At 41.8% G+C, this 14,250-nt stretch overlaps 1 protein-coding gene across 4 annotated transcripts in view; it reads right to left on the bottom strand.

The window, feature by feature from the left end:
• The window catches only part of SLC37A3 (solute carrier family 37 member 3), a 43,853-nt gene that overhangs the window by 28,052 nt on the left and 1,551 nt on the right, over window positions 1–14,250 (bottom strand). For 3 of the 4 annotated variants that reach the window (XM_059711970.1, XM_059711967.1, XM_059711969.1), the window contains exons 2-3: window positions 7,049–7,209; window positions 4,783–4,888 (exon numbers count right to left, since the gene is read on the bottom strand). In XM_059711970.1, the coding sequence (XP_059567953.1) occupies window positions 4,783–4,888; window positions 7,049–7,137 (195 nt within the window). In that variant the 5' untranslated portion in view covers window positions 7,138–7,209. The remainder of the gene's footprint in view (window positions 1–4,782; window positions 4,889–7,048; window positions 7,210–14,250) is intronic. The other variant, XM_059711968.1, reaches the window with a different exon arrangement.

Here is a 14,250-nt window from a genome sequence, read left to right on the forward strand (position 1 = left end):
ACTTAGAATAGTAAAAAGAAAAATCACAATGAACAACTAAAAAACATGTATCTTCAACAGGAAGTAAAATCTGAAATTATAAGAAAATATGTAAAGTGTGATTCTAAAGTACTGGGACTCGGTTCTGGGTGGCTTATGGCACCAGTCTTTTACTTTAACAACAGGCACTGCTTTCATGATCGATAAGAAACCAGCTCACACCTAGATCAATCAGTATTTCAGCGTGCCAATTGGGGCCCTAAATATCTCCAATTAGTTATTTTGCCACATTTCCCCTCTAACCACAATCTTTGATCCCTGATGTCATGTGGGCTCAATAGGACCCAGGATTAAGCCCTCTTGGACACACACCCAGGTGACCTAGAGACCCAGGCCTCAAGGAGCTGCTGCAAGTTTCAGGATTTTCTTTACTCTTGGGGGAAGCCACCGAACTCCCGAGCACATGGTTTTCCCAGGAACTGACAGACTGCAAACAGCTTTTTTCTGTTTTACTGCCAGAATTCAGCTGAAATATACTTCTGCTTGCCTACTTAACAAGTGTAAAAAAAACAGAACCAAAAACTAAAACAAGGTAGGACTAACAAAAAGAGTCAGAAAACAGGTTAACAGAAAAAGCCTAATGAAGAAAGTTTAGGTCCATAGTATAGCTCTGATCAAGATGACTATACCCGTAGGTGAGAAATGGTCCAAGTGCACTTAGTGAATCGTCCAATGTTTAATGAAAGTCATGGACAAAATGGCTTCAAATGCCCCAGTGATTCAAGCTGTCCTGCAAGCATGTACAATTACCACGTGAATGTACCGGCCTGCATGTATGTAAGGTTTCCTTGTGTTGTGGGGGAGGCGCCGTGCTAAGTCACTACAATTGCTACATACTGGGACACTTCCTGGAAGCATGACATTGTGGGCACATTCAAAAGGTCACGGTGAGAATGTTTGTCACAGAGTAAGGGCTGTGCACGGAGGTGGGGGAACCACGGACGTGAAAGAGCTTCCTGGTGCACAGAAGGGAGCTCAAGCGACCTGAGTTAGGGGTTTGCTCTCCGTCTCAGGTGAGAATCTGAGGGACAGGAGCTGTGATGTGGTTGAGATGGAATGTTGAGGACACCCTGAACCCTGCATCCTTCTCTTGAAGAGAACTCTAGGATCTCTTACGCTATTCTCTCTCTCTCTCTTTTTTTTCAAACATGTTTTTATTGATTTTACAGAGAGAGGAAGGGAGAGAGAAACATCAATTGGCTGCCTCCTGCACGCCCCCTACTGGGGACTGAGCTACAAACCCGGGCATGTGCCCTGACCAGAAATCGAACCAGCGACCTTTCAGTGCACAGGATGATGCCCAACCAACTGAGCCACACTGGCCAGGGCTCTTACACCATTCTCAAAGAAGGACTGTACTGTCTAGAGAGGTAAGACTTTTTAATTTAATAGAACAAATTTTTGTTAACAATTTTCAGTCAAGTTGTCCTCAAATATTAGATTTAGCCATTACCTCTTTATTATCTAGAAACAGAGATTTCATGCTAGTTTCACTTAGTATTTCCAATGTTTGTCCATGTCAGTGGAATCCATTATAAATTCTCAAGGTATAGAGACTGGGCCTGCTTAATTCGCCATAAAGTACCTAAGATAGCTATGCATAAAAACAAAAGCACCCTGGTTGGTATGGTCAGAAGTTAGAGTGTCAGCCCTCGCACCAAAGGATCTCCAGTTCAATTCCACATCAAGGGCATGTAACTGGGTTGCAGGTTCAATCCCTGGCCCTGGTCAGGTCACATGCAGAAGGCAACCAACCAATGTGTCTCTCTCACATCCATGTTTCTCTCTCTTTCTTTCTCTCCCTCTCTCTCTCTCTCTCTCTTTCTCTCTCTCTCTCTCTCCCTGTCCCTCCCTCCCTCCCTTCCACTCCCTCTTAAAAAAATCAATGGGGAAAAAATAAAAACAAAAGCTGTAATAAATACTTTTTGATGATGCTATTAAAGGCATTTAAGAAATGTTTAACAATATATGTAAACAAAATATTTTTTAGAGTGCATACTCATTTACATATACTTCTGCCACTAAGTTCCTTTCCACTTCAGACAAGAAGGAGTCTCAAAGGGAAGCTGGAGTAAAGGTGCAATAGACCCCAGCACAGGAGGAGTGAGGGTACATGCCACCTCTGCACTCCCAGCAGTAGTCTTCAGGAAACAACCCTGGGTTTGAAAGTCTAAAGAAAGAATGGAAAGTCAGAACTGCTCTCCACGAGGCAGGGCCACATACACACAGCTCTCCTCGGTGAGTCAGCATCTGACTTCTGCAAAACCAACCCATCCAAACTACTTCATCCACAGTTCGAAAACAGCGCCACAGTGAAACCTATCTTAGCAGCAGAGAGTAAGTAAGTAAATAGCTAAGCAGAAACGTTAATGCCAGTTCAAAACAAGCTGATAATGTAACATGGTCCCTGGCAGGAAAGAGTTAACACAACAGGCCTGAGATTGCTATCCTTAAAAAGACCTGCTTGCAAGGCTGGCCCTTGCCTGGCATCTGGAAACTTGGATTCCCCAGAGGGCTCCCATAATTCCCTGCTAAGACTGGCTTACTGTGTCTGAACTGTTCAAACAATGTGGTTTATGAGTAACACCTGCTTTCCTTCTGGGAGTGTGGGATTTTCGTATGTGCCAGGCAGAGTGCCTCCACGACCAGCTCCAGTAAAAATCGTGGGCACCTTGTCCCTATCGGCTTCCCTAGTAGACAACTTCTCACCTGTGTTGTCACAACCTGTGCTGGAAGAATTAAGCACACGCTGTGTGACTCCTGGAAAAGGGTTCCCGGAGGCCTGTGCCAGTTTCCTCCAAGCCTCAACCTATGTGCTTTTTTCCCCCCTTTGCTGACTTGGCTCTGTATCCCCCGACCTGTAATGAACCGCAGCTTTGAATACAACTATATGCTAAGTCCTGTCAATCTTCCTAGCGAATCGTCAAACCTGGGGGTGGTCTTGGGGACTCTCAACCCAGTTATCTAAACACGAAGGCAGCCTTAGGCAGTACAACCAGAAATGTAGTTCCTAAACCAAACCCTATTGTTCTGTATTTATACAGACGGTACCTGAAATACCACATTTAGTGTTCAGTGTCACTAAACTACAGTTGAAGGAGCCGGGGATGTTTTACCTAAACAAGAAGAAGTTGGGGAGACAGGCTTTTGTCAAATATACAACAGGCGTCGTGCAGTGGGAACAGACTTCGTGTACATGGCTCAAAATTAAACAGCAGAACATGCTTATGTCAATAGAAGAACTTCCTAATAATGAGAGTTGGTGAAAAATATAATTGTGCATCTCAGAAAAATAGGGAGTTTCTTCTCCCTACAGGTTTTAAAACAGAAGCTAGGTGGTCATCTTCAATAACCACAAAGAAAGACACCATACTGGTGGGAGGTTAGGGTGCATGACCTCTCTGAGGCCAGGACATCCTGAAGGTTTGTGATGAGTCAGTCAATGATCATTTAGAGGGATTCGCTGTGCACACAGCACAAGTCAAGCATCCGTCGAAATCCAGCTCTCTATTCTTAACACCTTTCCTTTTAGAAGTCCCTATCAGGCCCTAGCCAGTTTAGCTCAGTGGATAGAGCGTCAGCCTGAAGACTGAAGGATCCCAGGTTTGATTCTGGTCAAGGGCACATGCCTGGGTTGCAGGCCTGATCCCCAGTGGGGGGCATGCAGGAGGCAGCCGATCAATGATTCTCTCTCATCATTGATCTTTCTCTTTCTCTCTTCCTCTCTGAAATCAATAAAAATGTATTTAAAAGAATAATAATAAAAGTTCCTATCAGGAACTTATCAAGTTAAATTCAGGAAAACTGTTTGGGAGCCTCCCCACTAGAACATCAGCTCCATGATGACAGGCTCTTTTTTTTTTTTTTTTTTTTTGTCCTCTAGGCTTTTACTCTGTGTCCTCAGTGCCTAGAACAGGGTTATGCAAGATAGACCCACAATAAGCAATTGCCTGAATAACACATTTACATTTTGGGGGCAGTATATAACCTTTAGATATCTGTCAACTTTAAATTGGTCCCAATCAGGGAAATAATTCTTGAGAAATAAAACATGCTACAAATATAAGTAAACAGCTATAATTCCACATAAGCAGAACTCAAATAACGTGGTAAAGACTGAGTGGAATGGATTTGTGTATCGAGGTAGGTGCTATAAAGGACAGCATCTCTGTCCCAGTCATCAAAGAATGTTCTTGGCCCATGTGAGTACAAGGGACTAGGCTGCATACTCTCTGAACTTAAGCAAGATACAAATGAACAAATGAATCAATCAGAGAGTATGCAAATACTGAGACATTAAACTATGTAATACACAGTGTGCACAGTTTAGGAAATAAAACACAGCAGAAGCAAGAAAAAAACTCTACTTTTTAAAAAGGGACATTTTATCTTGACACAAAGAGAAAAGCACAATTTTGATAAGTGGAAAGAAGGTAAATGAGCTTACAAAAGAACATGAGCAAAATCTCAAAGACAGAAATAAGCATAGTGCTTGTGAAACTCAATGAAAAAATGGCCTCGCCAGAATTGTGTGATTTCAAAACAGTGAGAAATAAGCTGATTGGAGTGGTATTGAATCAGGGCAAGCTAAGGAATCAAACAGAAGAGTCTGGACTGTATGCCACAGGAAATAGTAAGCCATTTCAGAGTCCTAAGCAAATGAAACAAAATAGAAGACCTTGGGAAGAATTCAGAAGTAGGCACGGTTCCCTTAAATCCATCCCAGCACTTTGTTCTACTTACCTCTACAGGTTCAATCGATCTGTTAAAAGCACTCGGGGTCCACTGCTTAGAGATGCTGACTTTGACGTTGCTAAACGTTTTTCTTGATGCATGGAGCAACGAGTAACTACAAAAGAAAAGAAATACAGCTGAACGAATAGCAAAGAAAACAGCCTTTAATGAAATCACAGACATATTCCAATTTGTTCTTTCAGTTTTAGAAAAAGAGAAATACTGCTTTATAAGGACTATCAACTGAATTAGTCTCTGCTAAGCAAAAGAAATAATTAACTAATCTTCAACATCAGCCCCCATGTTCACTCATAACTTATCCCTGGATCTAGAAGATGAAAATGCAACTGATCCCAACCCACTTTAAATTATGGTTCAGTTCTGGCCCAGCCAGTATGGCTCAGTGGTTGAGCATCAACCTATGATCCAGGAGGTCATGGTTCGATTCCCAGTCAAGGCACATGCCTGGGTTGTGGGCCCCATCCCAAGTAGGAGGCTTACAGGAGGCAGTCGATCAGTGATTCTCTCTCATCATTGATGTTTCTATCTATCTCTTCCTTCCTCTCTGAAATCAATAAAAATATATTTTAAAATAAATAGATAAAAATAATAAATTATGGTTGCAGTTCTGTAAAAAATTTTAAGTCTTTAACAAACACTGACTGTTGGGGACCAGAGGACATGGCAAAGCCCTGGACTCTACCCTACGTCGATCCTGGAAGGTTTTAAGGTCAAAGCTCAGGAAAGGTTTAAGGCTTTATTAGAGTTTGCAGCAAAGTGGAACTAGACAAGGCTTGACCGAGGCATGACCTCTGTGGCTAAAAGTGTAGTTAAGCTAGCATAACCTGATTGTCATAGTAACTGTAACCTGATTGCCATAGTAACTGTCAAGTATAGATGAATCTAGACAAAGCTTGCCCAGTCTTGCCCAGCCTGTAACGATCTGTTACTTCCCTATGAACAGGCCAGGCCCTAACAGTGATCTATGAAGCATGACCAGTCACAGCTTAGCTATAAAACAGTGTGTGTAAAAAATAAAGTTGCTGGTGCCAGTCCTCCCAACCCCGTCTCATGGTCTCTTGTATTTCATCCCACGCCACCTCTACCCGTCGGACCCTCTCCAAGGTGCGGGTCACCGCAACTGACTGCTCATTGCACTAGCCATTCAGTAGCTTTTTGTTTTTTTATTTTTTATTTGTTAATCCTCACAAGAAGATATTTTTCCATTGCTTTTCAGAAAGAGTGGAAGGGAGGAGAGGCAAGGGAGAGAAACATCAATGTGAGAGAGACACATCGACTGGTTGCCTCCCACATGTCACGGCCAGGGATGGAGAGGGAATCCAAAATCCAGGTACTGTGTCCTTGACCGGGAATCGAACCCACAACCCTTAGGGAGAAGAACTGACGCTCCAACCACTGACCAACACTGGCCAGGGCAGTAGCTTTTTCTTTGGGTCCTGCATTTCCTCACACTACTGCTTCCTCCCACCCCTCACAAGTGGATATCCTCTAAACCAAGCATCTAAAACTACCTATCAACTCTTACATAATTAGAGAACCATTTTCCTAGTTTCTACTTGAAAATAAAACAAACAAAAAAGCCATCATCCTCATTTGTGGTACCTTTAATAAAGAAGAAAATCTATTCAGAAAAAATAATCAAAATAGTTGAGTCACAGGGTTATGAATAACATGCCCCTAACATCAAAAGGCCAACTTTGTGTCATCAACAGACCACTAAAGAGGGCCACTGAGGGCCACAGAATTGACTCACAAACATGGACGATTCTTTAATCACGCTGACTGGGCAGGGACCTCACATGAGTTACCAGAGTTCCTCACAACTGTCTCATACCATTTTTACTACTCAAGGAGGCACAGAGTGGTCCCTGAGCATGCACACCCTTTGTTCTCAAGCTCCTCATTTTAACAAATATAGGGCTTTATATTCTCAACCACAGCACCACTGATATTTTAGGTCCCAAAATCCTCTATTTGTGGGGGGTTGTCTTGTGCACTGTAGGATGTTTAGCAGCATCCCTAGTCTCTACCCACTAAATGCAAATAGCATGGCAACCAAAAATGTCTCCAGACATTGCCAAATACAGGCAAAAGAGCCCCGAAGAACTACTTTATTAGAACTATCAAGAAGTACAAGAGGAGTAACTAGTCTATTTCATGATAAGTCCATACAAGTTCCTGCATGAGAAACTCGCCATGAATAAGTATTTCCCTCAAAAGGAAAAAACAGCAACAGTTGCAGCAATCCACTTACCTGAAGAAGGTGAGCAGGAACACGACAACATGATGATGGCTGAACTGGGACAGCAGAGTTCCTCTCTGAAAAACACTTGGCCAGGCCATGTTCTTCCTGGTCTTCCTTCCAGTCTTTGACTTAAAATTTGGATAGTGGATGGCTTACACCATTTCTTCTTCCTGGAAAGGCAAAACACATTATTAACATTACTCAGTTTATCCCAACACTGAATTACTTAGGCTTATAGCCAGTCAGCATATAACCAGGCCTTGAAAGAAAAAAAATGTGTGCTAGCTGACACCAGAAAACCAGGTGGGTAATTACGCTTTACAGCAGTTCGCTAGTCCTAAAAAAAAAGGAATCCTTGACCAAAGATTACACCCTACCTAATAGGAAGAACTCTCATGCAAACTAATAAGAAAATCACCCACTTTAACAGAAAAAAATGAGCAAATAAAATGAATAGACAATTCAGAAGAAATGAAATGGCTATTAAACTTACCAAATAATATCTCACTAGGAATATAAAAAATGCTAATAAAGGCAAGAAAATGTTTGCATAGTTAAAACAGACTGTGGCCTAGGGGACATCTGTAATACTCTCAACGATAAAGATAAGTAAATTTAAAAAAACACAACAGATTGTGGCCAATACAGCTCAAAGTCCAATGATTTCTGAACTCTCATATGATGTTGATGGAAGTGAAAATTAGTACAGTATTACAGGAAGACAATCTGGCCAAGTTCATCAAGAGTCTTTGACACAGTCTGGCCGGCATGGCTCAGTGGTTGAGTGTCCACCTATGAACCCAGAGGTCACGGTTCGATTCCTGGTCAGGGCACGTGCCTGGGTTGTGGGCCTGGTCCCCAGTAGGGGGTGTGCAGGAGGTAGCCAATCAATGATTCTCTCTCATCACTGATGTTCCCCCTCTCCCTTCCTCTATGAAATAAAAATACATATATTTAACATGATGAATTAACTTTTTTAATAACATGAGAAAATGTCAAATGAAAAAGTATAAATATAATGAACTCCATATTTACATACTATTTTTTAATAATTCTTTATTGTTGAAAGTATTACATATGTCCCCTTTTTATCCCCCATTCATATTTACATACTATTTACAAATAAGTAGGGAATATACTAGTTCTTCTTAAGTAGTGGGATTAGGATTAATTTTAATTTTCTATATACTTCCCTAAAAATTCTACAATAAATGTATATATCACTTTATTTTATTTTATATTTTATTAATTTTTTACAGAGAGAAAGGGAGAGGGATAGAGAGTTAGAAACATCAATGAGAGAGAAACATCAATCAGCTGCCTCCTGCACACCCCCTACTGGGGATGTGCCCGCAACCAAGGTACATGCCCTTGACCGGAATCGAATCTGGGACCCTTCAGTCCGCAGGCTGACGCTCTAACCACTGAGCCAAACCGGTTAGGGCTGTATATATCACTTTTATAATCAAGAGGGAAACATTCAACAGTATTGAACAAGTCCTATAATTGATCTGCATATTAGGAAAAATTAAATTAACAAAATGACTTGTATGAGAAATGCACTATAATAGTCAAGGTAGGAGACAAACTCAAAAGCTCCCAATACTTAAATTAGCAAATCATAGGGCATTGCTTTCAAGGCTGTGCTCCCTATAACTGCTATTATACTCCCATTTTTACTAGTCACAGCTTGGTGATGTATCCAAACTTTAAATGATGCAAGACCCAGGTGAAAGGCCTTTCTTTATTTTTTTTAATCCTCACCTGAGTATATGTTTTTGATTTTTTAGACAGAGGAAGGGAGAGAGAAAGATCAATCAGTTGTCTCCCATACGCTCCCGACTGGGGATCAAACCTACAACCTAGGTATGTGCCCTGACCGGGAATTGAACCTGAAACCTTTTGGAGCACAGGCTGACGCTCCAACCAACTGAGCCACCTGGCTAAGAGGCCATTCTTGATAAACATTATAACTGCTTCACTTACTGGCTGTGAGTCCTTGGACCAGTTAATCTCTATAAATTGCAGATGGCCTATCTCTAATAGTTATGAAACGAAAATAAACAATTTATGCAAAGGCTTAAGATAATTATTTTAGTCACTGATCTGCCCAGGATTAATCCCACATCAGCAGAATGTAACTAACTTCATTTAACCACTGTCCTGAAATTTTTTAACAAAATTATGAGTTGAGTAAGACTGTAAAATTCCATTTACAAAATGTAACAAATAAACCTGCTGTCTGTAATTCCAGAAAGTTACCAAACTGAGAGCTATTAGCGTTACTGCTAAATTTATCTCCACTCCCAAAGTTAAACATGCGACCCAAGTGGGACATCTGGAAACTTCAGCCATTCTTTATAAAGAATAGCTCTTTGAACACATTCACACCTCAAAACACTGGGCTGAGTATTTCAGGAAAGGTTATGGGTTATGAAATTCAATAATTTGTCAGGGAAAATAATTCCAAAAATTTATACTCCAACAAGTTAGGATTACATCGCTTCGGCAATAATGGTTGTGTATTCCAGGGCTGTACAGTTACATTAATAGCTTTAATGACTAACAAGCTGTTTTGGACCATCTGGATTTACTTTCTAAATAAACCACCTTTTCCTTGGCTACAGTGATGGGGGAGAAAAGGCTTAATAAGTACATGGAGAAAGTGGTTTTAAATATTCACCTGCTACTGGCAGAATGACTTTTAAAATGAATACTACTCTAACATCTGGTCCTATGTAATTATAATAATACCTTGCACTTCTATTCCCGACATCACAGAAGTGATTTCTAATAATCTATGAGCTCTGGGGAAGCACACAGAGTTTTTGCCGAATCTGAATCCATCAAGCACAGCCTACTTTCTGAAAACCATTTTCTTTCCTGCTCTAAATATAAACAGATGTCTAAATTTTTCAAGTGTATATAAATGCTGTTATAATTAATACAATCAAAATTCATTTCAGTGTTTCTGAATTCACAGTAGGTTGTCATTTAGTATTTTCTCAATGGATATTGAATAGATAGATACTCAATTGATACAACCAACTATCATGTCAGAACAAGAATTATCTTTAAAAAAAACACACAAACCTTATTAAAAATAAGATCCTTCCCATCATAGAGGATCCACAATCACTGAACATGTTTTACTTTTCAAAGCAAGTTCATATCACTAACATCTGATTTATAATGAAGCTTGTTTTGGGTTCTAGCATATCACTCATACAAGGCATTTTCCAGAATGGGACATATTGTATAATCAACGCATAATAAAATATGGCTTCACATGTAACGTGCCCAGATAGAAGGCAATCTTTCCCTTATGAACATTGCCTTGGAATATAAAAGCTTCTAAAATTTTCACTTTCTGCCGAAACCGGTTTGGCTCAGTGGATAGAGCGTCGGCCTGCAGACTGAAAGGTCCCAGGTTCGATTCCGGTCAAGGGCATGTACCTGGGTTGCGGGCACATCCCCAGTGGGAGATGTGCAGGAGGCAACTGATCGATGTTTCTCTCTCATCGATGTTTCTAACTCTCTATCTCTCTCCCTTCCTCTCTGTAAAAAATCAATAAAATATATTTTAAAATAAAATAAAATAAAATAAAATAAAATTTTCACTTTCTATTGATGTTTACAGCCCATTCCAACCCAAACAACACAATTTAAAGTTGTCTTGTATTAACAAGACTATGGGATTACAGAGTGGAAAGGGGAAAGGCTGGCAGGAAAGCGATAACATACCCGAAGCATCTAGCATACATCTCATGTGGCTCAGTCTTCACCCAACCCCAACTGCTGCCATGCTCTCTAGGAATCTAGATAAGCGGTTAATAAACTCTTATATCACAGCTAACTACCACCTGCCCTGGGTAACCCTGCTTCCTCTGAGGTCTCTCAAGGAGAAGCAATCTCTTTCTCACACCCTTTTCCTCCTTGTGAAACCCCAGCTTCTTTGAAACTCACGCCCTGGGCTTTACTGTCTGCTGTGCTGACAGCTGTCACTGTCTGATCTCCCACCAGGGCCCTGTCCCTACAGGCAGCTCCTGCCTTGCGCTTCCTCCCACCACCGCCTGTGTCTCCTGTCAACATCCAGGAGGTATCCGATCACATCCCTGTCCTCTTCACCACCAACTTCTGCCTCTACCCAATGAAAACGTACCCCATGATCAAACCTGGTCCCTGCCATGGCCAGTAACTGAATCACCTCCCCAACTGGATTTCAAACATCCTTTCCTTCCAGAAAACTGCTTTCTTTCATACTGCCCCCTCCGACAGCCATCTTACCTCAGCAAGGCTCCCAATTCGGTCACCTCATCGTTCTTTCCATTACCCAATACCTTCCTCTTGTCCTCATCTCCTTCTTCACCAACTCAGAATCGGAACTATCTCCCTACGGGACTCTCTTTTTCTTGCTTGCCCCTGTCCTCCTTCCCTGCGCTCAAGCAGCTGAGTTCTGCCAGAGGGAAATCACACATTCCGGCTGGTTTCGCTTTTTAGATTCAAAACCACAAACCTCAAAGGACATGCAATACTGCCCAGCAAGCCTACACTTCCCTAATCATTTTGCTTTCTCAACCTCGAAGACAGAGATTTCACACTTCTCTCTTTAAACTTCCAACACTCTCTCTCTCCTCCTCCACGGAGTACCAGGGCTTTCGGTCAATGACTCCCAGATCTATAGCTCAGACACTCCAGGGTTCCCGAAGGTACAGCAACCAACCACGTGATACCCCTTCCTGCATCTGAAACAGATTTTTCTTCATCCTCCTCCAAACCGATTCCTCCCCCAGTATGCCCCACTTCAACAAACGGTGTCACCATTGCTCCATTTCCCAAGGTAACTAGGCCTTATCCTTCATTTCTCCTTTTCTCTCAGCTTCCACATATAACCCACTACTAAGCTCAGTCCCTATGACCTCCAAAATACACCCCGTCCAACCTTTTCTCTCCATCCCCACTGTCATCGGTAAGATAAGCCACCATATCCCCCACCAAGCCAACCACAGAGCCTCCTGTGTGGGTTTCACTGTTTCTACATCTTCCCGGTCCCCACTATCATTTCCCACACATGGGCCCGAAATATATCTTTAAGCATACGTTAGCCGACATTCCTCTGCTTAACACACTTTGATGGCTTCCCAAGACTCAGATAAAAACGCAAACCTCTTTGCCATGGCCTTCATAGTAAGGAGGTATAGTAAGGAGGTTAAGGGGTGGGGGGCAGTAGAGTTGACAGCTGGGGTTGGCAGAAAGAACCCAAGGATAAAGGAGGGGGCTGCCGAAGCAATGACTGAGAAATTGGGCTTTTTTTAAATTAGTTTTCAATAGGTTCTATATGCATAGAACCTATAGGTGGAAAGTTCACAAGATAGCAACGGATAAAAAAAAAAAAAAAGTTTAAAAAGTTTAAAAAAAAGAAAGACTGCAAAGGGTCTAACAGTGACATCTCACTCCCTGTTCTCGTCACCCTTGCTTCCGCATCCTATACATTCCAGCATAGGCCTTCACATTCACACATACAGAGATGGCATGTGACACACACTATTCTGCACCATTTTTTCCTTCACTTATCAGAGGTTGGGGGGGTCTATCCACATCTTCATCTGCAAAGTTGCCACATTCCAGTCTACAGGACATTCCAATCCGTGGCCAGTGTACAGGGAGGTGCTGCCCACTGCCCTCCTACTCCTTGCCCACCTGGCTCTGCACCCTCACCAGTACCTTAACTCAGCACTCACTCCCATCTCCCCACACTAATCCCTTTCTTGGCCCTAAACCCACCAAGCTCCCTTCTTGCGTTGGGTCTTTGCATTTGCTGTTTCACAGCCTGAAATGTTTTTCTCCTGGTTCTTTGCAAATGGCTTGCTCTTTCCTTTTCTTGGCTTGTCCTCAAAAGTAATCTTCTAGAGTGACCTATCCTGGTCACTCTATTTTAGATGGCCTCCCTCAGCCCTGGCCAATGTGGCTCAGTGGGCTGGGCGACTCCCATTCACCAAAAGGTTGCCAGTTCAATTCCAGGACGAGGCATATGCCCAGGTTGTGGGCTCCATTCCCTCCACCCCCAAGGTGGCATGCAGGAAGCAGCAGATTGATGTTTCCCTCTCATATCAATGTTTCTCTCTCTCTCTCCCTTCCCCTTCCGCTCTCTCTAAAAATCAATTTTCAAAATAGTTGAACTTTCATCAAAAAAGAAAAAAAATGGCCCTGACCAGTTTGGCTCAGTGGATAGAGCGTTGACCTGCGGACTGAAGGGTCCCAGGTTTGATTCCGGTCAAGGGCATGTGGCAGCTGATCGATGTTTCTCTCTCATCCATGTTTCTAACTCTCTCTCCCTCTCCCTTCCTCTCTGTAAAAAATCAATAAAATATTTTTTAAAAAATGGTTTCCCTCAGTTACTACTACCTGTCTCATCTCACTGTTTCTTCCCTTCATAACATTTCTTCCAATCTAATTACCTGGTTTAATTGTTTACCCCTTTATTGTTCATCTGTAAGTTCTATAAAAGCAGTGGCCTTATCTGTCTTAAGCCGGAGGCTATATCCCCAGCACCTAGCAGAACATTTAGAACGATCAGTAAAGATGTTTTTGCATGAATGATTCTTTGACTGAGGGCCAACACTGAAGGCTTTCAAAGTGCCAGGCACTGTCCTAGGTACTTGCCATGCATTCATGCATTTAGTTCTCATAACATCTCACAGATGAGGAAACAGGGTTTAGAAAGTAATCTTTCTCTCAAAAGATGATGCGAATAATCAAACCCAGACCTGACCCTAGCCCCTAGGTTATACAGTATACGAGGAAAACATTAAAATATAACATATCTCACCTTAAACTTAAAACATATAAATCCAGGATGGGGGTTAAAATACACCTTATTAGTAACAGTGGTTCTCTTACACACTACTCTTAAATGAGGACACTAGATGAGCAGTTAGTTCCCTTTCTAGACTTCGGTTTGTACATGTGCAAAGTACAAATATTTTAAGTACTCAAAGTATAGAGAGGTGGGTGAAAAACTATTACATGGATAGGTGAGTTCACCTATTTTGACAGTATTGCATATGCTGTAATTTAGCAGCCCAATGATCAACGTTTATACAAGTGTCTCTTTATCCCACATGATCTCATTTGAAGCCGTTTACCTGTCACACATAAATCCTTTTATTCAAAACTCAAGTAATTGTTCTTTCTTCTCAAATTGTTTCATT

Source organism: Myotis daubentonii, chromosome 10 (assembly GCF_963259705.1).
Source record: "Myotis daubentonii chromosome 10, mMyoDau2.1, whole genome shotgun sequence".
Taxonomy (NCBI): domain Eukaryota; kingdom Metazoa; phylum Chordata; class Mammalia; order Chiroptera; family Vespertilionidae; genus Myotis; species Myotis daubentonii.